General features: G+C 46.6%; 1 protein-coding gene across 1 annotated transcript in view; it reads left to right on the forward strand.

The window, feature by feature from the left end:
* The window catches only part of CMTR1 (cap methyltransferase 1), a 56223-nt gene that overhangs the window by 37783 nt on the left and 3507 nt on the right, over positions 1–14933 (forward strand). Inside the window, exons 11-21 of the mRNA XM_005873774.2 lie at positions 1189–1285; positions 1605–1737; positions 2413–2592; positions 7578–7634; positions 8567–8624; positions 9112–9180; positions 10115–10246; positions 11409–11531; positions 12180–12271; positions 13053–13121; positions 14498–14545. Of these exons, the coding sequence (XP_005873836.1) occupies positions 1189–1285; positions 1605–1737; positions 2413–2592; positions 7578–7634; positions 8567–8624; positions 9112–9180; positions 10115–10246; positions 11409–11531; positions 12180–12271; positions 13053–13121; positions 14498–14545 (1058 nt within the window). The remainder of the gene's footprint in view (positions 1–1188; positions 1286–1604; positions 1738–2412; positions 2593–7577; positions 7635–8566; positions 8625–9111; positions 9181–10114; positions 10247–11408; positions 11532–12179; positions 12272–13052; positions 13122–14497; positions 14546–14933) is intronic.

The raw sequence follows: 14933 nt of genomic DNA on the forward strand, positions 1-14933 counted from the left end.
AGCAAGTGCAGGGGTCTGATAGTGCGTGGGAGGCAGCCGTTGCACTCTGGCAGCTAGAGGGGCAACTCAGGGATTGTCTTTCTGCTTCGGCACTGTAGGCTGGTGACCTGGGCTGGGTTTTTGTTTGTCTTCTTTTTTGATTTACCCTATAAACAGGCATGCATTTTGAGGAGCATCTATAAATTTGGAATACATTGCTCAACATTTTTTATTTTGGGTCACTTAGCTATTACCTTCCTAGGACTGAGTCAGGGAGACCTGGCCTTGCTGGGGCCAACTTAACAGATGACAGCCTCATTTACTTATTATTATTATTATGGTAAAAAAACACCTAACTTAAATTGAACAGCTCAGCCATTCTTAAGTGTACAGTTCAGTAGGGTTAAATATATTAACATTGTCCTGAAACAGATCTTCAGAGTGTTTTCATTTTGCAGAATTGAAACTGTACCCATTAAAAATCTGCCCTATCCCAGGCCCCCAGCCCCTGGCCTCCTTTCCTTGCTCTGAGCTTGGCTCTCTGCTCCCTGCTGGACTCTAACAGGGAGGGAAACCACTCCAGGAATAGCAGAGTACCTGCATTCTTTAAACAAACACCCTGGCCAGAGATCCTGCCAGCTAGAAGTAGAGGCTTCATGGTCTTGGGACAGGAGAATGGGTTTTGTGAGAAAATCCTTCATCAGCAGAGAAAGAGAGGTCACTGTCTGTCAGAGTTTTGCTGACTTTTCTCCTGTCACCAAATGGGCCTGTCCAGCGGGCAGTACAGAGGCTGAGTGAGCCCAGGCAGAGCACTCATGCCATACGTGCTTCCCAGGCCTCGTCAGACTCACCGGGCTTTCTGTTTCCTGTCCTGCAGTTGGCCTGTGACTAGCCAGTGTTTTGCCTTTGTTCTGTCTTACTCTTCCCTTGGATTCTTAAGCGAGTTTTATAATTTTTTGGACCATCTTCTTGGAAAAGTAGAGTTGGTTCCACCCCCTGGAAATGGCACTGGTCCAGTCGTCAGGCCTGGGTCCTATTTGTAATGAGCCATGTGACCGGGCCAAAGTAATTCAAATGCCGAGCTGTTTCTCTGTCAGTCAGGTGGTGGAGAGCAATGAAAACACTTGAAGAAATCATGAAGATGAGGTAGGGATGCCTTTCAGTCTTCATCACTCTGGTTCCCACCCCAATCCTTGTGCTCCATTTCAGGGCTTCTCCGTGGAGGGCCAGGAGAACCTGCAGGAGATCCTCAGCAAGCAGCTGCTGCTCTGCCAGTTCCTCATGGCGCTTTCTGTTGTCCGGACAGGTGACACTCCTCTGCTGTCTCCCCACCCCGGGACCCACTAGAGGCCCTGCTGGATAAGAGCATGCATAAGAGTTGGCTTGGAAGTTAAAAAAAGTTCTGTGTCAGGTGACAGGTAGCTGAATGAGGAATTTAGGGAAGAAAGTGCTATAGAATCCTCCAAGTCCCCTCTAAAGCTCAGTCTCCCCCTTAAGTTGCCTCTGACTTTCAATGGACCCAGGTTCCGAGTCCCTGACTTGGTCATATTTACTCCCTGAGATTACCTTACCCACCTCCTGGACTAGAACCACTGACTGCTCTTGGTGTTTTCTCTGTAATCCAGGAGGTCACTTCATCTGTAAAACCTTCGACCTGTTCACACCATTCAGCGTAGGGCTTATCTACCTGCTGTACTGCTGCTTTGAACGAGTATGTCTCTTTAAGCCGATTACCAGCCGTCCTGCCAACTCAGAGAGGTGAGGTTTTCCTCTCCATTTTCATCAGACTAGTTGGCTAAATGTCAGAACATAAGACCTGGTACATCTCTCTGGCGTGGCCACTCAAGCTACATTAAAAGCCTTGGCTTTAAAGAAGTGATTAGAGTCAAGGCGGGTCAGGATTTGGATCTTACCGGTCCTGTGATATGCCAGTCAGCCTCTGCCTCCTTCTCCACAAGCCTGTTCACCAACCTTATGTGGGGGATCCTTGGCTTGCCCAGGAGGGAGAAGGTGGTCAGTAGAAGGAAACCTGGAGAGACATGGGTTGGGTCAGGGCAGGGGGGTCACCAGCCAGGAGCACCGTTGGCATCCCAGGTGGGACACGGTGCCCATGCACAATATGAGAGATGTGGCCAATCTGAATTGTTGGTGGCTTGTTAAAAATCAATGAGAGAGTCTAATTGATGAGTCTGTTAAATTCGACCCCTCCAGCCTGGCAGAGGGCAATTGGGAACCACTGTCATAAAGAGTAGGACATACAGCCCAACAGAAAAAGGAAGAACTTGAGGTGAACTTCTGCAGCACAGAGTCTGGGCTGTTCTTTGTGCATAGACTTAGGGCTGTTGAGCTTCATGACTCAGCAAGGGGCTTGGAGAGGAGGGAGATTGGCAGGGAGGTGCTTGCTCAGTGGAGTGACAGGGTTTCTCCTGCCAGGTATGTGGTGTGCAAGGGCCTGAAGGTGGGCATAGATGACGTGCGGGAGTACCTCTTCTCAGTCAATATTAAACTCAACCAGCTGCGGAACACCGATTCCGATGTCAACCTTGTGGTTCCCGTGGAGGTGATCAAGGGAGACCATGAATTTACCGACTACATGATACGGTCCAATGAAAGGTAAGCAAACCAGGTGTTTTTTGCTGGCACCACCAGGAAGATCAGAGAATGAAGGACTAAAATGATTGGCTCTTGGTATCATTTTGTCAACCCTGAAAAATTGGTAACTGGGATTGGTCTGCTTGTTCTAGGGTCCCCTAGGACTTAAGAATACCTTGGGGACCCTCATCCTGTTCCCGTGCCCTGTCAAAAGGATGGCTGGTGGGAGCCTGGCTGCCATAGCCATGCCCATGGGAGCCTGATGGTATGGTAGTGAAATCTAACAGAGAGCAGCTCTGTGTCCCTGGAGGCAGCAGTAATTTCCCTTTAATTGCTTCTGTTTGTAAAAGGCCATCATGGTTACAGCCTTGTAGGATGGAGGCAGGAGGAGGCTGGAACGTAAGATACAACATGTTTTGGAGGTTCTGGTACCAAAGTTTTTGCCAGTTCATGAGTTCCCCAGATGGGTGATCTGAATGCTGGTGTTTTTTGTTTTTAACCTTGTTTAATTATTTTCCTCCATCTCATTAGTGGTAATAATGTAAAGTTGTGACAGTTGGCTCAGTTTTCTAGGTGGCAAGCATTAGAAAAAAGTTTTTTGAAGTAGCTTGGAGAGTTATATAGCAGCAATGAGTCAGTAGAAGTAGTTTCTTGGGGGGAGGGCAAATAGGGTAATTTTATCCATTTATCTGTTAATGGACATTTAGATTGTTTCCACATCTTGGCTGTTGTGAATAGTGCTACAGTGAACATGGGGTGCTGATACCTTTTCAGTATCCTGGTTTCAATTCTTTTGGAGAAAGACCAGAAGTGGAATTGCTGGATCTTAATGGTAATTCTGTTCTTTTCTTGCCTCATTGCACTTACTGGCTCCTCCAGTATGATGATGAAGTGATGAGAACAGATATCCTACCCTTGTTCTTGATTTTAAGTGTAAAATGTTTAACCATTAAGTATGATGTTAGCTTAGGTTTTTTGTAGTTGCCTTTTATCAGATTGTCCAAGTTTTCTTCTATTCTTTGTCTGCTGAGGTTTTTATCATAAATAGATGTTTAATTTTGTCAGATATTTTTTATGTATCTATAGAAATTATTATTTTTTCTTTCATTTACAGTGGATTACATTGGTGATTTTCAGATGGCAAACAAATCTTGCATTTATTTTATTTTATTTTAAAAATATATTCTTATTAATTTCAGAGAGGAAAGGAGAGGGGGAGAGATGGAAGCATCAATGATGAGAGAGAATCATTGATCAGCTGCCTCCTGCACGCCCCACACTGGGGATCGAGCCCGCAACCCGAGCATATGGCCTGACCAGGAATCGAACCATGACTTCCTGCTTCATAGGTTGACACTCAACCACTGAGCCACGCTGGCCGGGCCAATTCTTGAATTTTGGCATAAACTCGAGTTGGTCATATAATGCTACATTTGATTTACTAATTTTTTTATTAATGATTTTTGTGTCTGTGTTTATAAAGGATATCAGTCTCTAAATCTGTATTCTTTTGACATTCTTAAGTGGTTTAAATATATATGTATATTTAAATGAAATAAATTTTCCTTTATACTATTATTAATACATAAATATATTAAAAGAAAAAGAGTCTAAAATCAAAGTAGCTAGAAAAAGAAGAGCAAATTAAGCCCAAAAAGTAAGAAGAATAAAGGAACTAATAATTTTATTTATTCTATTTAATTAATCACTTATATATAGCATTTAAATGTAACCATATTAAAATTTATTTTAAGGACTGCTTAGCTCCCACATTTTGGTATGTTATCTTTTTTCATCATTGTACAGTTCAAAATATTTTTAAAATTTCCCTTATTTGTTCTTTGATATATGGATTATGAGATACGTGAAATTTAATATCTAGATATTTTGGGATTTCCAAGATACCTATTAGATTTTGTCCCATTGTACTTAGAATATACTCTATATGGTTTTCATCCTTTGAAATTTATTGAGGCTTTTTTTATGGCCTATCATATGATCTTTCTTGGTGAATATTCCATCTGCTGTTGTTGAGTATAGTGTTTTATGAATGTTAATTTGGTCAAGTTGGTTCATAGTGATTTTCAAATCTTCTACATCTTAAACTGATATTTCACTTCTTATTCTGTCAGTAGCTTAAAGAGGGCTGTTAAAGTCTTCAGTTATGATTGTTCAATTATGATTTGTCTATTTCTTTTTTTTTAAAAATATATATTTTATTGATTTTTTACAGAGAGGAAGGGAGAGGGAGAGGAATGGAGAGTTAGAAACATCGATGAGAGAGAAACATCGATTTGGCTGCCTCTTGCACACTCCCTACTGGGGATGGGCCCGCAACCAAGGTACATGCCCTTGACCGGAATCGAACCTGGGACCCTTTAGTCCGCAGGCCGACGCTCTATCCACTGAGCCAAACCGATTAGGGCTGATTTGTCTATTTCTTTAGTTTTGCTAGTTTTTGCTTCATATATTTGGGATCTTTGTTATTAGTAGGCACATGCACACTTAAGATTATTCTGTCTTAATAAATTAACCTCTTATCATTATGAAATGTCCTTCTTTATTTGTAGTATACTCTTTGTTTTGAAGTCTACTTTGTGATATCAATAGAGCCACATCAGCTTTCTTTTGCTCAGTATTTACATGGTTTATCTTTTTATGTTCTTTTATTTTCAGCTTGTCTTTGTGTTTGTAAATAACATATGGTTGAGTCTTAACCTTTTTATCCATTGTGACAGTCTCTACCTTTTAAATGGGGTGTTTAGTACATTTCAAGGACTGTAATTGTTGCTTTGTTTGGGTTTAAACCCTCTGTCTTGGTTGTTTGATTTCTGTTTATCCTGCCTTTTACTTATTTCTCTGTTCCTTCCTTCCTTTTTGGGGGAGTGAATTCAGTATTTTTTTGTAGTAATTCTTTTTATCACCTTGGATTTTTTTCTTTTTATGCCTTTTGTGTGTAATGTTTTAGTTGTTAACTCTAGAGATCACAGTGTGCATCTTTAATTTATCATAGTTTATCTTCAAAAAGTATTCTGCTTCATGAACAATGTAAGAACCATACCACAGTAAACATGCATTTACAGTTTTCCTTCCTTTGTGCTTTTGTTTTATAGAAAACCATATTTTACATTGCCATTATTTTTATTTTAAACAGTATATAATCTTTTAAAGAGATTTAAAGATATACACAGCTCTTATATTTGTACATATAATTATTTTTAAAGGTTCCTTGATATTTACTAACATATTTACCCATTCTGGTGTTCTTCATTCCTTCCTGCAGAACCAGGTTTCTATTTAGAATCGTTTTTTTTTCACCCTAAAGAAGTTCTTTTAGTCTATTTTTTTTTGTATTGTTGTTATTAATCCTCACCCGCAGATATTTTTCCATTTATTTTTTAGAGAGTGGAAGAGAGAGAGAAAGACAGAGAGAAACATCAATGTGAGAGAATCACATCGATTGGTTGTCTCCTGCATGCGCCCCCGACCAGGGCCCAGGCCGGGCTGGAGAGGAGCCTTTTAGTCTGTTTTTGTAGAACGAGTCTGCTGGAGACTAATTCCTTCAGCTTTTGTCTTTTGATGTTTGATTTCCCTTTCACTTTTTGAGGATATTTTCATTAGATACAGATTTCAAAGTTGGCAATGTTTCCCCTCCAGCACTTTAAAGATATTGTTCTCTGCTTTCCTTGTCTTCTGGATGAGAGGTCAGCCATTATTCTTACCATTGTTTGCCTGTATGTCAGTGTCCTTTCTCTTCTGATTGCATTCATGATGAACTTTGTTCCCAGCATGTTGACCATGATGTGGTTATATGTGTTGTGTGTTTTTTGTATGGATTCTGCTTAGGGTTTTTACCTTGGGTCTATAGATTGATTTCATTTATCAGTTTGGAGAAATTCTTAGCTATTAACTTGTTAATATTTTTGTCCTATTCTTTCCTCTCCTCTGAGATTTCAGTTAATATTTATGTTAAACTGTTTGTTATTGTCCACAGAGCTATTATAGTTTTCACTTTTTTATCTTTTTATATTTCATTTTGAGTTTCTGTCTTCCCTCATGTTCACTGATTCTTTCCTCTACAGTGTTCAGTCTGCTGATGAGCCCATCAAAATCATTCTTTATCTCTAATATATATTTCATGTCTATTATTATTATTATTATTTTTGCTTTTCTTTATATCCTCACTCAAGGATATGTTTATTGATTTAGAGAGAGGAAGGGGGAAAGAGAGAGAGAGAAAAAGAAAAAGAGAGAGAAACATCAATTAGTTGCTTCCTGTATGCTCCACAACTGGGGGATTGAATGTGCCCTGACCTGGAATTGAACCCGCAACCTTTTGATGTACGGGACAACGCTCCAACCAACTGAGCGACCTGGCCAGGCCTTATTTCCTTTTTAAAAATATAGTTTCTATATTTCTGCTGATATTCTCCATCTTCTTATTAATGTTATATACCTTTCCCAGTAGATCTTTTTGACATGGTTTTCAGTTATTTTAAAGGCCCTGTCTGGTAATTTCAACATTTGAACCATCTCTGGGTCTTGTTCTATTGAACTGTTTTCCCTCTTGCCAATGGGTCACACTTTCTGGCTTTATCACGTCTCATACTTTTTTTTTAAATGTCAGAAAGTGTATGTAAAAGAACAATGGAGACTAGAGTAGGAAGGGCAGCTGTTAGTGTAGGTGGGTTGAGTCAGTTTAGTCTGTAAACTGGGTCTGGGCTTTGTTGTTGCTTTATTTAGAATCAGTTCACCACTTTCACGTTAGTAAGGATGGGATCAAAACCTTGCTTTTAAGCAGGACTTGGGGTTTGATTGTATGAAGGGTTGAACTCATTTCTCCCATGTAACTGTATTTTGGCGTGTGGTTGAGGGGTTTCTCTTTAACTCTCCAGCCCCTCCCCCAAATATAGATGGTCAATGTTCCTGCTAAACGTCTCTGTCCTGATGTCTTTTGGCTATCTCTTGGTAATCCTCTGAGATGAAGATTTTTTTTTTTCTTCTAGCCACTGTAGTCTGCAGATCAAAGCTCTGGCCAAAATCCATGCCTTTGTTCAAGACACGTGAGTCCTGCCCCCTTTACAGGATTCATCCCCCCAAATAATGGTCAATGTTCCTGCTAAACGTCTCTGTCCTGATGTCTTTTGGCTATCTCTTGGTAATCCTCTGAGATGAAGATTTTTTTTTTTTCTTCTAGCCACTGTAGTCTGCAGATCAAAGCTCTGGCCAAAATCCATGCCTTTGTTCAAGACACGTGAGTCCTGCCCCCTTTACAGGATTCATCTACTTCAAGGGAAGAGCTCTCGGTTTTGCTCCTCCCCCTGAGTTCTTTGTTTATTTCATTTCAACAAACGTTTAAAAATATGTGCTCTTTTATCTCCTCCTCTGCTGTGGCCTGTGAAGGATGCCAGAGAAGCATATGGCATGAACCTTGTCCTCAAAGACTTTATGATGTCTTTGGGAAGGTGAGAGTATCCTAGGAGAAGGATGCAGGAGAAGTTATTAACAGTGTGTCAGAGGGTGTAGAATACATAACTCAGGAGACCCAGAATAAAGAGTGGTCAGAGAGGAAAGGTAGGGCTGGTTAGGGAAGACCTCTGGCAGGGGCAAGCATAAGCGCATTCAGCTTTCTGAGGCCTAGTGATGTCCACTGGGATGGACTCACTGGCCTGTGTGAGCAGAGGAGGAGCCAGAATGTAGCGCTGGGTCACTGGAGGAAGGTGTGAGGGACCCTGCAGCCAGAGGTCAGGAGGGTGACCGCCTCCTTTCCCTTCGTGGTGTTAAGGGGAGGTCGTCCATTTTGTACATCTGAGCTCCCGTCTGCAAGAGGCAGAGCCGTGTGCGTGTGACAGGCATCTGGGCTAACGGCAGCGTGGCCTCCGTGCGTGTGCACACGTTCCTTCATGGGCTTCCTCTCTGGGCTTCTGAGGGGTGCACAGGAGGTACACTTGTGCCTCACGCAGTCTCCAATCACTTGCTGGCTTCATTTCCCCAGGACCCTGAGTGAGCCTCGGCAGGCAGAGATCCGGAAACAGTGCCTCCGTCTTTGGGGGGTGAGCATCTTGACCCCAGTCCCCAGGGGGGTGCTCCAGGGCAGGGAAGCTGTAAAGAAGAATAGGTTTGATTCCCAATCACCCCATGTAAATGTCTGCCTACCCGCACAGCATTCCAGAGCTGGCAGTCTCAGCATTGCTGGGTGTTACCTCCTTGGGCCTTTCACTGCCAGTTGGGCCCTACAGCTGGGTCATAAAGGACAAAGATGGTGTGTGAACAGGCCTCATTTTGCCGCTGGTGGCTCTGTGTAGCAACCGTGACCATAGACAGCCCCAGAGAAAGGGAAGTGGCATGTGGGGTGTGCTACCACAGGGCCTGAAAGGGAGCGGTGACTGCATTACCCACCTCCACCCCTTCTTTCTAGCCTCCTGTGCTACATGCCGTCTGCTCTTCCCCAGTCTGACCTACCCCCTCACTCACGTAGACTAACACAGGCTTGGTCAAAAGTCCATTTGAAAACCAAAGCTCTCTGCTACTTGTTTTCAGATCCCGGACCAGGCTCGTGTGGCTCCTTCCTCCTCGGACCCGAAGTCTAAGTTCTTTGAGCTGATCCAGGTAAGTTTGGTGTCTGATGAAAATAAAGTCAGAGAGGCCTGACTCTAGATGTGGGAGGTCTCACTGAGACCCCAGATGCCTGGCTTCCCGAGGGCTGTGCAGGCACCATCGGCTCCGGGGGCTGGGATGAGTGGGAACCTGGGGTGTAGGGTGTTGAGTCCCCGAAAACCCATCAGGCTCCCTGAAGATTCTTGTCCTGAGATGTGTTGTGCTCAGCATTCCTGCCAACCAGTTGATGGTGCTGGCAAATATAGGGTCCCGTGAGATTTGCCTGCAGAGGAGAAATGAATTATGGGTTGAACTGGGGCAGGGGAGCTGGGCAGAGGGCTGAGGGGCTTCCAGGAGAGCTCTGTAATGGGTCTGGCCTAACCCTCGGCTCCCTGTCCTGTTTCTGATGACCTGGTCCTTGGAATTCTTCTGCCTTTTTTTCTACCACCTGCCTTCCAGCTCTTCCCTGGGTTTCATTTGAATCTGGCCCAGGCCATGGGCCATTGCGCTGGTTTTGAGAATGAGGTTGAAGATGGCCTCAAAAGAATAGCATGTGTTCGTTTTTCTGAATGGGCCAGAGAGATCACTTATTTGCTCTCAAATTGAATGCTGGCAAGTCCTTGCCTTCAGTTTTATTGAAAGGGTGACTTATATATTCTGGTGACATTTCCTTATAGCTCAGGTAAATCCATCTGTACTTGGAGGCTTGGTGTGGTTTCCTTTCCCAGCCTCCCCTAACCGGTCCTAAAGGAACACTCCAGGCAGATGGAATCGCAGTTAGTGCTTGGTTAGGAAGAGCTGGGGTGCGAGGGATGTTTCAGAGAGCATGTGCTTCCTGCCCCTCACCTTCCCAGCCTGCCCCACTCCTGTACAGGCACCCACACCCATACTGAGCGCCTGTCCCTTCCCCCAACCCAGCCGTGTTTTCTCTGACCCGGGGCTGCAGGGCACTGAGATCGACATCTTCAGCTATAAGCCCACGCTGCTCACCTCCAAAACCTTGGAGAAGATCCGCCCAGTGCTCGACTACCGCTGCATGGTGTCTGGCAGTGAGCAGAAGTTCCTCCTGGGCCTGGGGGTAAGTGCAGCGGGGTTCCTGCCCAGCGAGGGCAGGGACTTGCTTCTGGGAATCTGGACAGCTGCCTGCCACTCAGTGCATGTTCTCTTGGTACCAAGGGACTTGGGCTTTAACCCAGGGAAGCTAGTTCATGAAACTTCACTTCCTTTTTTCCTGAGTTAGCTGTTTTCATTCATTCTTTCATTTATTTATGTATTTGCTTATTCATCTCTGCATTGCTAATGGGAACACTGTCTCTTGCCTTGTCATATGGAGCTTCCTGAGCTAGTAGAATGGTCAGCAGGCCCATCTGGCTTGAGCCTATGTAATTCTTACTTTTTTTGTGTTCATCTTCACCTGAGGATATTTTCCCATTGATTTTTAGAGAGAGTGGGAGGGAGGAGGAAGGACATTCATAAGTTGTCTCAGGAGGAAAAACATCCATAAGAGAGAGACACATCAATTGTTTGCCTTCTGCAAACCCTGACCAGGGCTGGGATCGAGCCTACAACCAGGGTATGTGCCCTTGACCGGAATCGAACCCAGGACCCTTCAGTCCACAGGCCGATGCTCTATCCATTGAGCCAAACTGGCCAGGGCTATGTAGTCTTTTCTTTGCAACACCACCACCACCCCATGTCATCCCTTCTTGCAGAGACACAACCTGGACTTACCTGGGGCCTTGGATTTCCCTCAGGTGTGAGCAGGGAAATCTCTGGTGAGCTGAGGGAAATCTTTGGCAGTTCTGTATGTTACTTGATTGGGTCAAGTCATCCTTGCTTTCTTTCCACTCCGACTTGTCTTTCTATTTAATTTTCTCTCTTCTTCCTCACTTTCTCTATGTCCTCTCACACTTTACCTTTTTTTCTGTTACTTTCTTTTCTCCCCTCTGCTGTCTGGACCCTTTACCAAACCCACCTCAGACATATACACTAAGCCAGATCTTTCTTGAGGGCCACTAATCATGGACTTAGGCCTTTTGAATGGTGCCCTGGGTCTGTTCCCTACACCAGTACTGAGGCTGTGGAGGAAACAGTGTCTTATCACTGAAGTACAACCCACTGATCTAGACATTTTCTTCTGACATCAGCTGTAGCCACCAACTAAAAGCCCTTTTAGAACTGATCCTCTCACCCTTCAATCTCCATGGTTGCCTGACCCAGCCCTTTCTCTCTACCCATAGAAGTCACAGATCTACACGTGGGATGGCCGCCAGTCAGATCGCTGGGTCAAGCTGGACCTGAAGACAGAGCTGCCCCGGGACACTCTGCTCTCTGTGGAGATTGTCCATGAGCTGAAAGGGGAGGTCAGAGGTGGTTCTGCCCCTGTGTTCTGGCCCTGCCAGCTAGGAACCTGGGCCACAGCTGAGCCTGGCCTTTCTCCCAAGTTAGCGGGGTTATAGTGTATGTGGTGCTTGACTGTCCCACCCAGGGCCGGGGAAGGCCTGCTGATTACTCCTTCCCCTGAAGCAGTTGGCATGGTATGTTCAGGTAGGAAGGACCACAGTCTCCGTGTGCGAAGGAGGAAACCTTGGTCATCTCTGCATCGAGGCCTGGTGGGCCTGCTGGGTATTTTTTAGCTGCTGATTTAGTTTTTAACCAGGGAACCCTTCGGAAAGAAGCAACTTTCCCACGAGCTTTGGATGTTACAGCAGATGGGTGACTTTCAGAACAGTCCGTGGGAACAGTTGACAAGGGTGGGAAGCCAGGCCCTTGGCTGGAGCACCATGGTGGCAGCCTCACCGGTTTGAGATTCATGGGGGTCATCACCCAGAGCCTCAGCTCTCTGTGTGCTCAGGAGCCTCACCAATCCAGGCTGAGAATCAGCTGGGAGGGAGGCAAAAGAAATACCCTGTGTTTAGAGCCCTACCCTTCCCCGGCTGTAGGTACAGTGGTGGGCGGAGTGGGCCCCTGGCCGATGCCTGGCAAGGTGGGCAGTGTACTTGTCCTTCTAGGGGAAGGCCCAGCGGAAGATCAGTGCCATCCACATCCTCGATGTCCTCGTGCTGAATGGCAGCGACGTGCGGGAGCAGCACTTTAACCAGCGGTCTGACCTGGGCCCTGGGAGAGGGGAGGAGGGAGGGGTGGGCCAGGGGTCCTCTGTGGCAGCCGTCTCCAGGCCTTGGCCCTTCACCAGGCCTTCTCTGCTTAAGGGCATCCTTAGAGTTCCCTTCCTCCATCCAAGGGCAGGGTGAGAATTGGCGCTGGCACTTCAGAGTTTGCTAGGGCTTGGGCCTTGCTGCTCGCAGATACGCACACTCCTGTTTTGCTACAGCTGTTCAGATCACAGGAGGTATTTGTGTTCAGGTTGAATAAGAGGGTAACCTTATGGGGAGAAGGGTCTTCTCTGAAGAACATGTCTTATGCGTGGTGGTCCCACTGAAGTCAGTTCATCTGGAGCCCACAACTCCAGAAGCACTTTTGTTGAAAGGAGGGACAAAAAGCAGCGACGTCTTGCACCAGGATGCTGATGTCACTCTGAGTTGGTTCATCTGGCACCTGTGGTTGGGGTGATAGAATGGACATGTCCAGTACAGATGACATAGAAGTTCTGGAGGAGGTGCCTGGGCGCCGCTGAAGACACACTTCAGGGAACCAACCAAGATGTAGCGAGATTAGAGATCAGAATCCAGAGGGAGAGGGCGTGCAGACAGACGGCAGTGGACAGGGGCAGGGTGAGTTCCCAGGGGACATGAGAGCTGCCTCTTGGAGCAGTTTGCTGCAGATTCAGGAGTGTTCTCCGTTAGACCCTGGAGCCGTGAAAATGCCCTGGGGTGGGGTCGGCTGGAGGCACCGGGCTTGGGTCTGAGAGATTGTTTGGATTGTAGAATTCAGCTTGCTGAGAAGTTTGTGAAAGCTGTTTCCAAGCCTAGTCGGCCTGACATGAATCCCATCAGGTAAGCGTATCTCCCTCCTCCCCAAACCCTTTCCTTACTGCTGCTTTCTGGCCATTGCCTCCTTCCTGTCCTGAGGGGATGGGAGGGCCCAGTGTCGGGACCAGACGAGGTTGGTGTTAGCGTTAGCGATCAGAGTGCCCTTGATGAGTGCTTTGTTTGGGGGTGCTAGATAGGTGGCTCCTTCACCCGAGAGTAACTCCCCATCCTGCCGGTCACAGTGCGCGAACCTCCACAAGATTCCTGCCGAGGGCTTAGATGTCCTCATTCACGAGGATGCTCTGTCCTCACACCTCTGAGAGTCACGCATTCATTCACACGAGTAGCCTTAGCATATCACCTGGCCTTTTCATTCTTTTCCAGTGAGAAAAGGGCCCAGAAAGAATGGGAGTTTTGAATGTGAAAAAGAGAAGGATGCTTTGAAGGAGTGGGACCCTTACTGCTTGGGAAGAAGGCCAGGGTGTGCTGCCTTGTTAGGCCGTGTGAGAGTCCCAGGGTCCTGAGGGAGCAGAGGTGGGTGGGACAGTTGGGGAGCAAACGATGGAGACCGGCTTTCCATTGCTGGGCCAGGGTCTGAAGTTGTTTCCTCTGGGACTTCATCTGACTAGAGACTGAGATGTCTGTTTATACTTTATCAAAATCATTATTATTTTTAATATGAATTTACTTAAAATTAAATCCAGTACTGAGAATGCACTTTATAGATGTCCTCGTAAAGTCTAAAAGCAGTTTCTTCCTGTGATCGCACTGTCCTATCTGCCTGGTCCTGAGGGGCAGCTCCCAGGGACCCTGCCTCTGCTGCTTTCGGCCTGGCTGCTGGGTCTCTGGGGACCTTCCCCAGGGGCAGTTCCCAGGGTGTGTTCAAGGGTCCCCAGAGGTGGAGAGCTGGGCATCAAACAGGAGTCCTGCACCCTGGGTAGGAGTCCCCCTGCCCCCTATGTAACTGGCCTGTGAGGACTATTGGGAAGTAACAGCTACAGGAAGGCCTAAATCCCATGTGGTCAGATGTGGGCTAGCGCCTGCACCTTGGTGTCTAGCCTCTGTGATGGTAATGAAGAACTGGGGTGGGATGCAGGCAGAGACCTCTTGGTCTGCCAGCCCCTTCCACTCTCTCCGCCTTCCATAACCATAGTTGCACTCCCCAGTTGCCCTGGGGTGGGCCCGAGAGGATGCTGGGCGGCTCTGAAAGCTAGTGTTTGTCTGTGTAGGATAGCAGTGTGCCACGCTGGGGGTGAGGGGGGGCATGTTTTTGAAGGGTTGGTGGTGCAGGGCCTGAGGCAGAGGGCAAGGACAGGCACAGCCTCCTGCTTATCAGCTGCTGCTGGACAAGAATGACCCCCCAGGAAGCCTTTGTCCTCTCTCCATCCCTCTACCCTCAGGGTGAAGGAGGTGTACAGGCTGGAGGAAATGGAGAAGATTTTTGTCCGGTGAGTGACTCCACCAGGGCAGTTGAGGATTTGAGGAGTTGAGGTGGGCGCAGGGCAGCGGCCAGGATTTGCTGTCTTTTGTGGAGATCAGGGTGGGTGGTGAGTTGGCCCTGGCAGCCTGCCTTTACCCCTGCCTGCCTTGCCTCCGGGCAGCGTGGCTCCACTGCAGCCAGGAGCCCGGCTGAGAGCTGATTCAGCACCCTGTCAGGAGGGGAGCAGGCGGGTGTGTGTCAGGCAGAAATACGGGCTCATTGCTGCTGTAATAGTTACGATTGTCCCTGTGAGGGCAGAGCAGCAAGCTGCTTGAAACACCATAAATCCCAGCTCCTGGTGCTGACAGAGAGATTGAGCCTGGAGGGGAGGGAGGCATAACTGCTTCCTTGGATTT

The sequence above is a fragment of the Myotis brandtii genome, unplaced genomic scaffold, assembly GCF_000412655.1.
Source record: "Myotis brandtii unplaced genomic scaffold, ASM41265v1 scaffold420, whole genome shotgun sequence".
Lineage (NCBI taxonomy): Eukaryota > Metazoa > Chordata > Mammalia > Chiroptera > Vespertilionidae > Myotis > Myotis brandtii.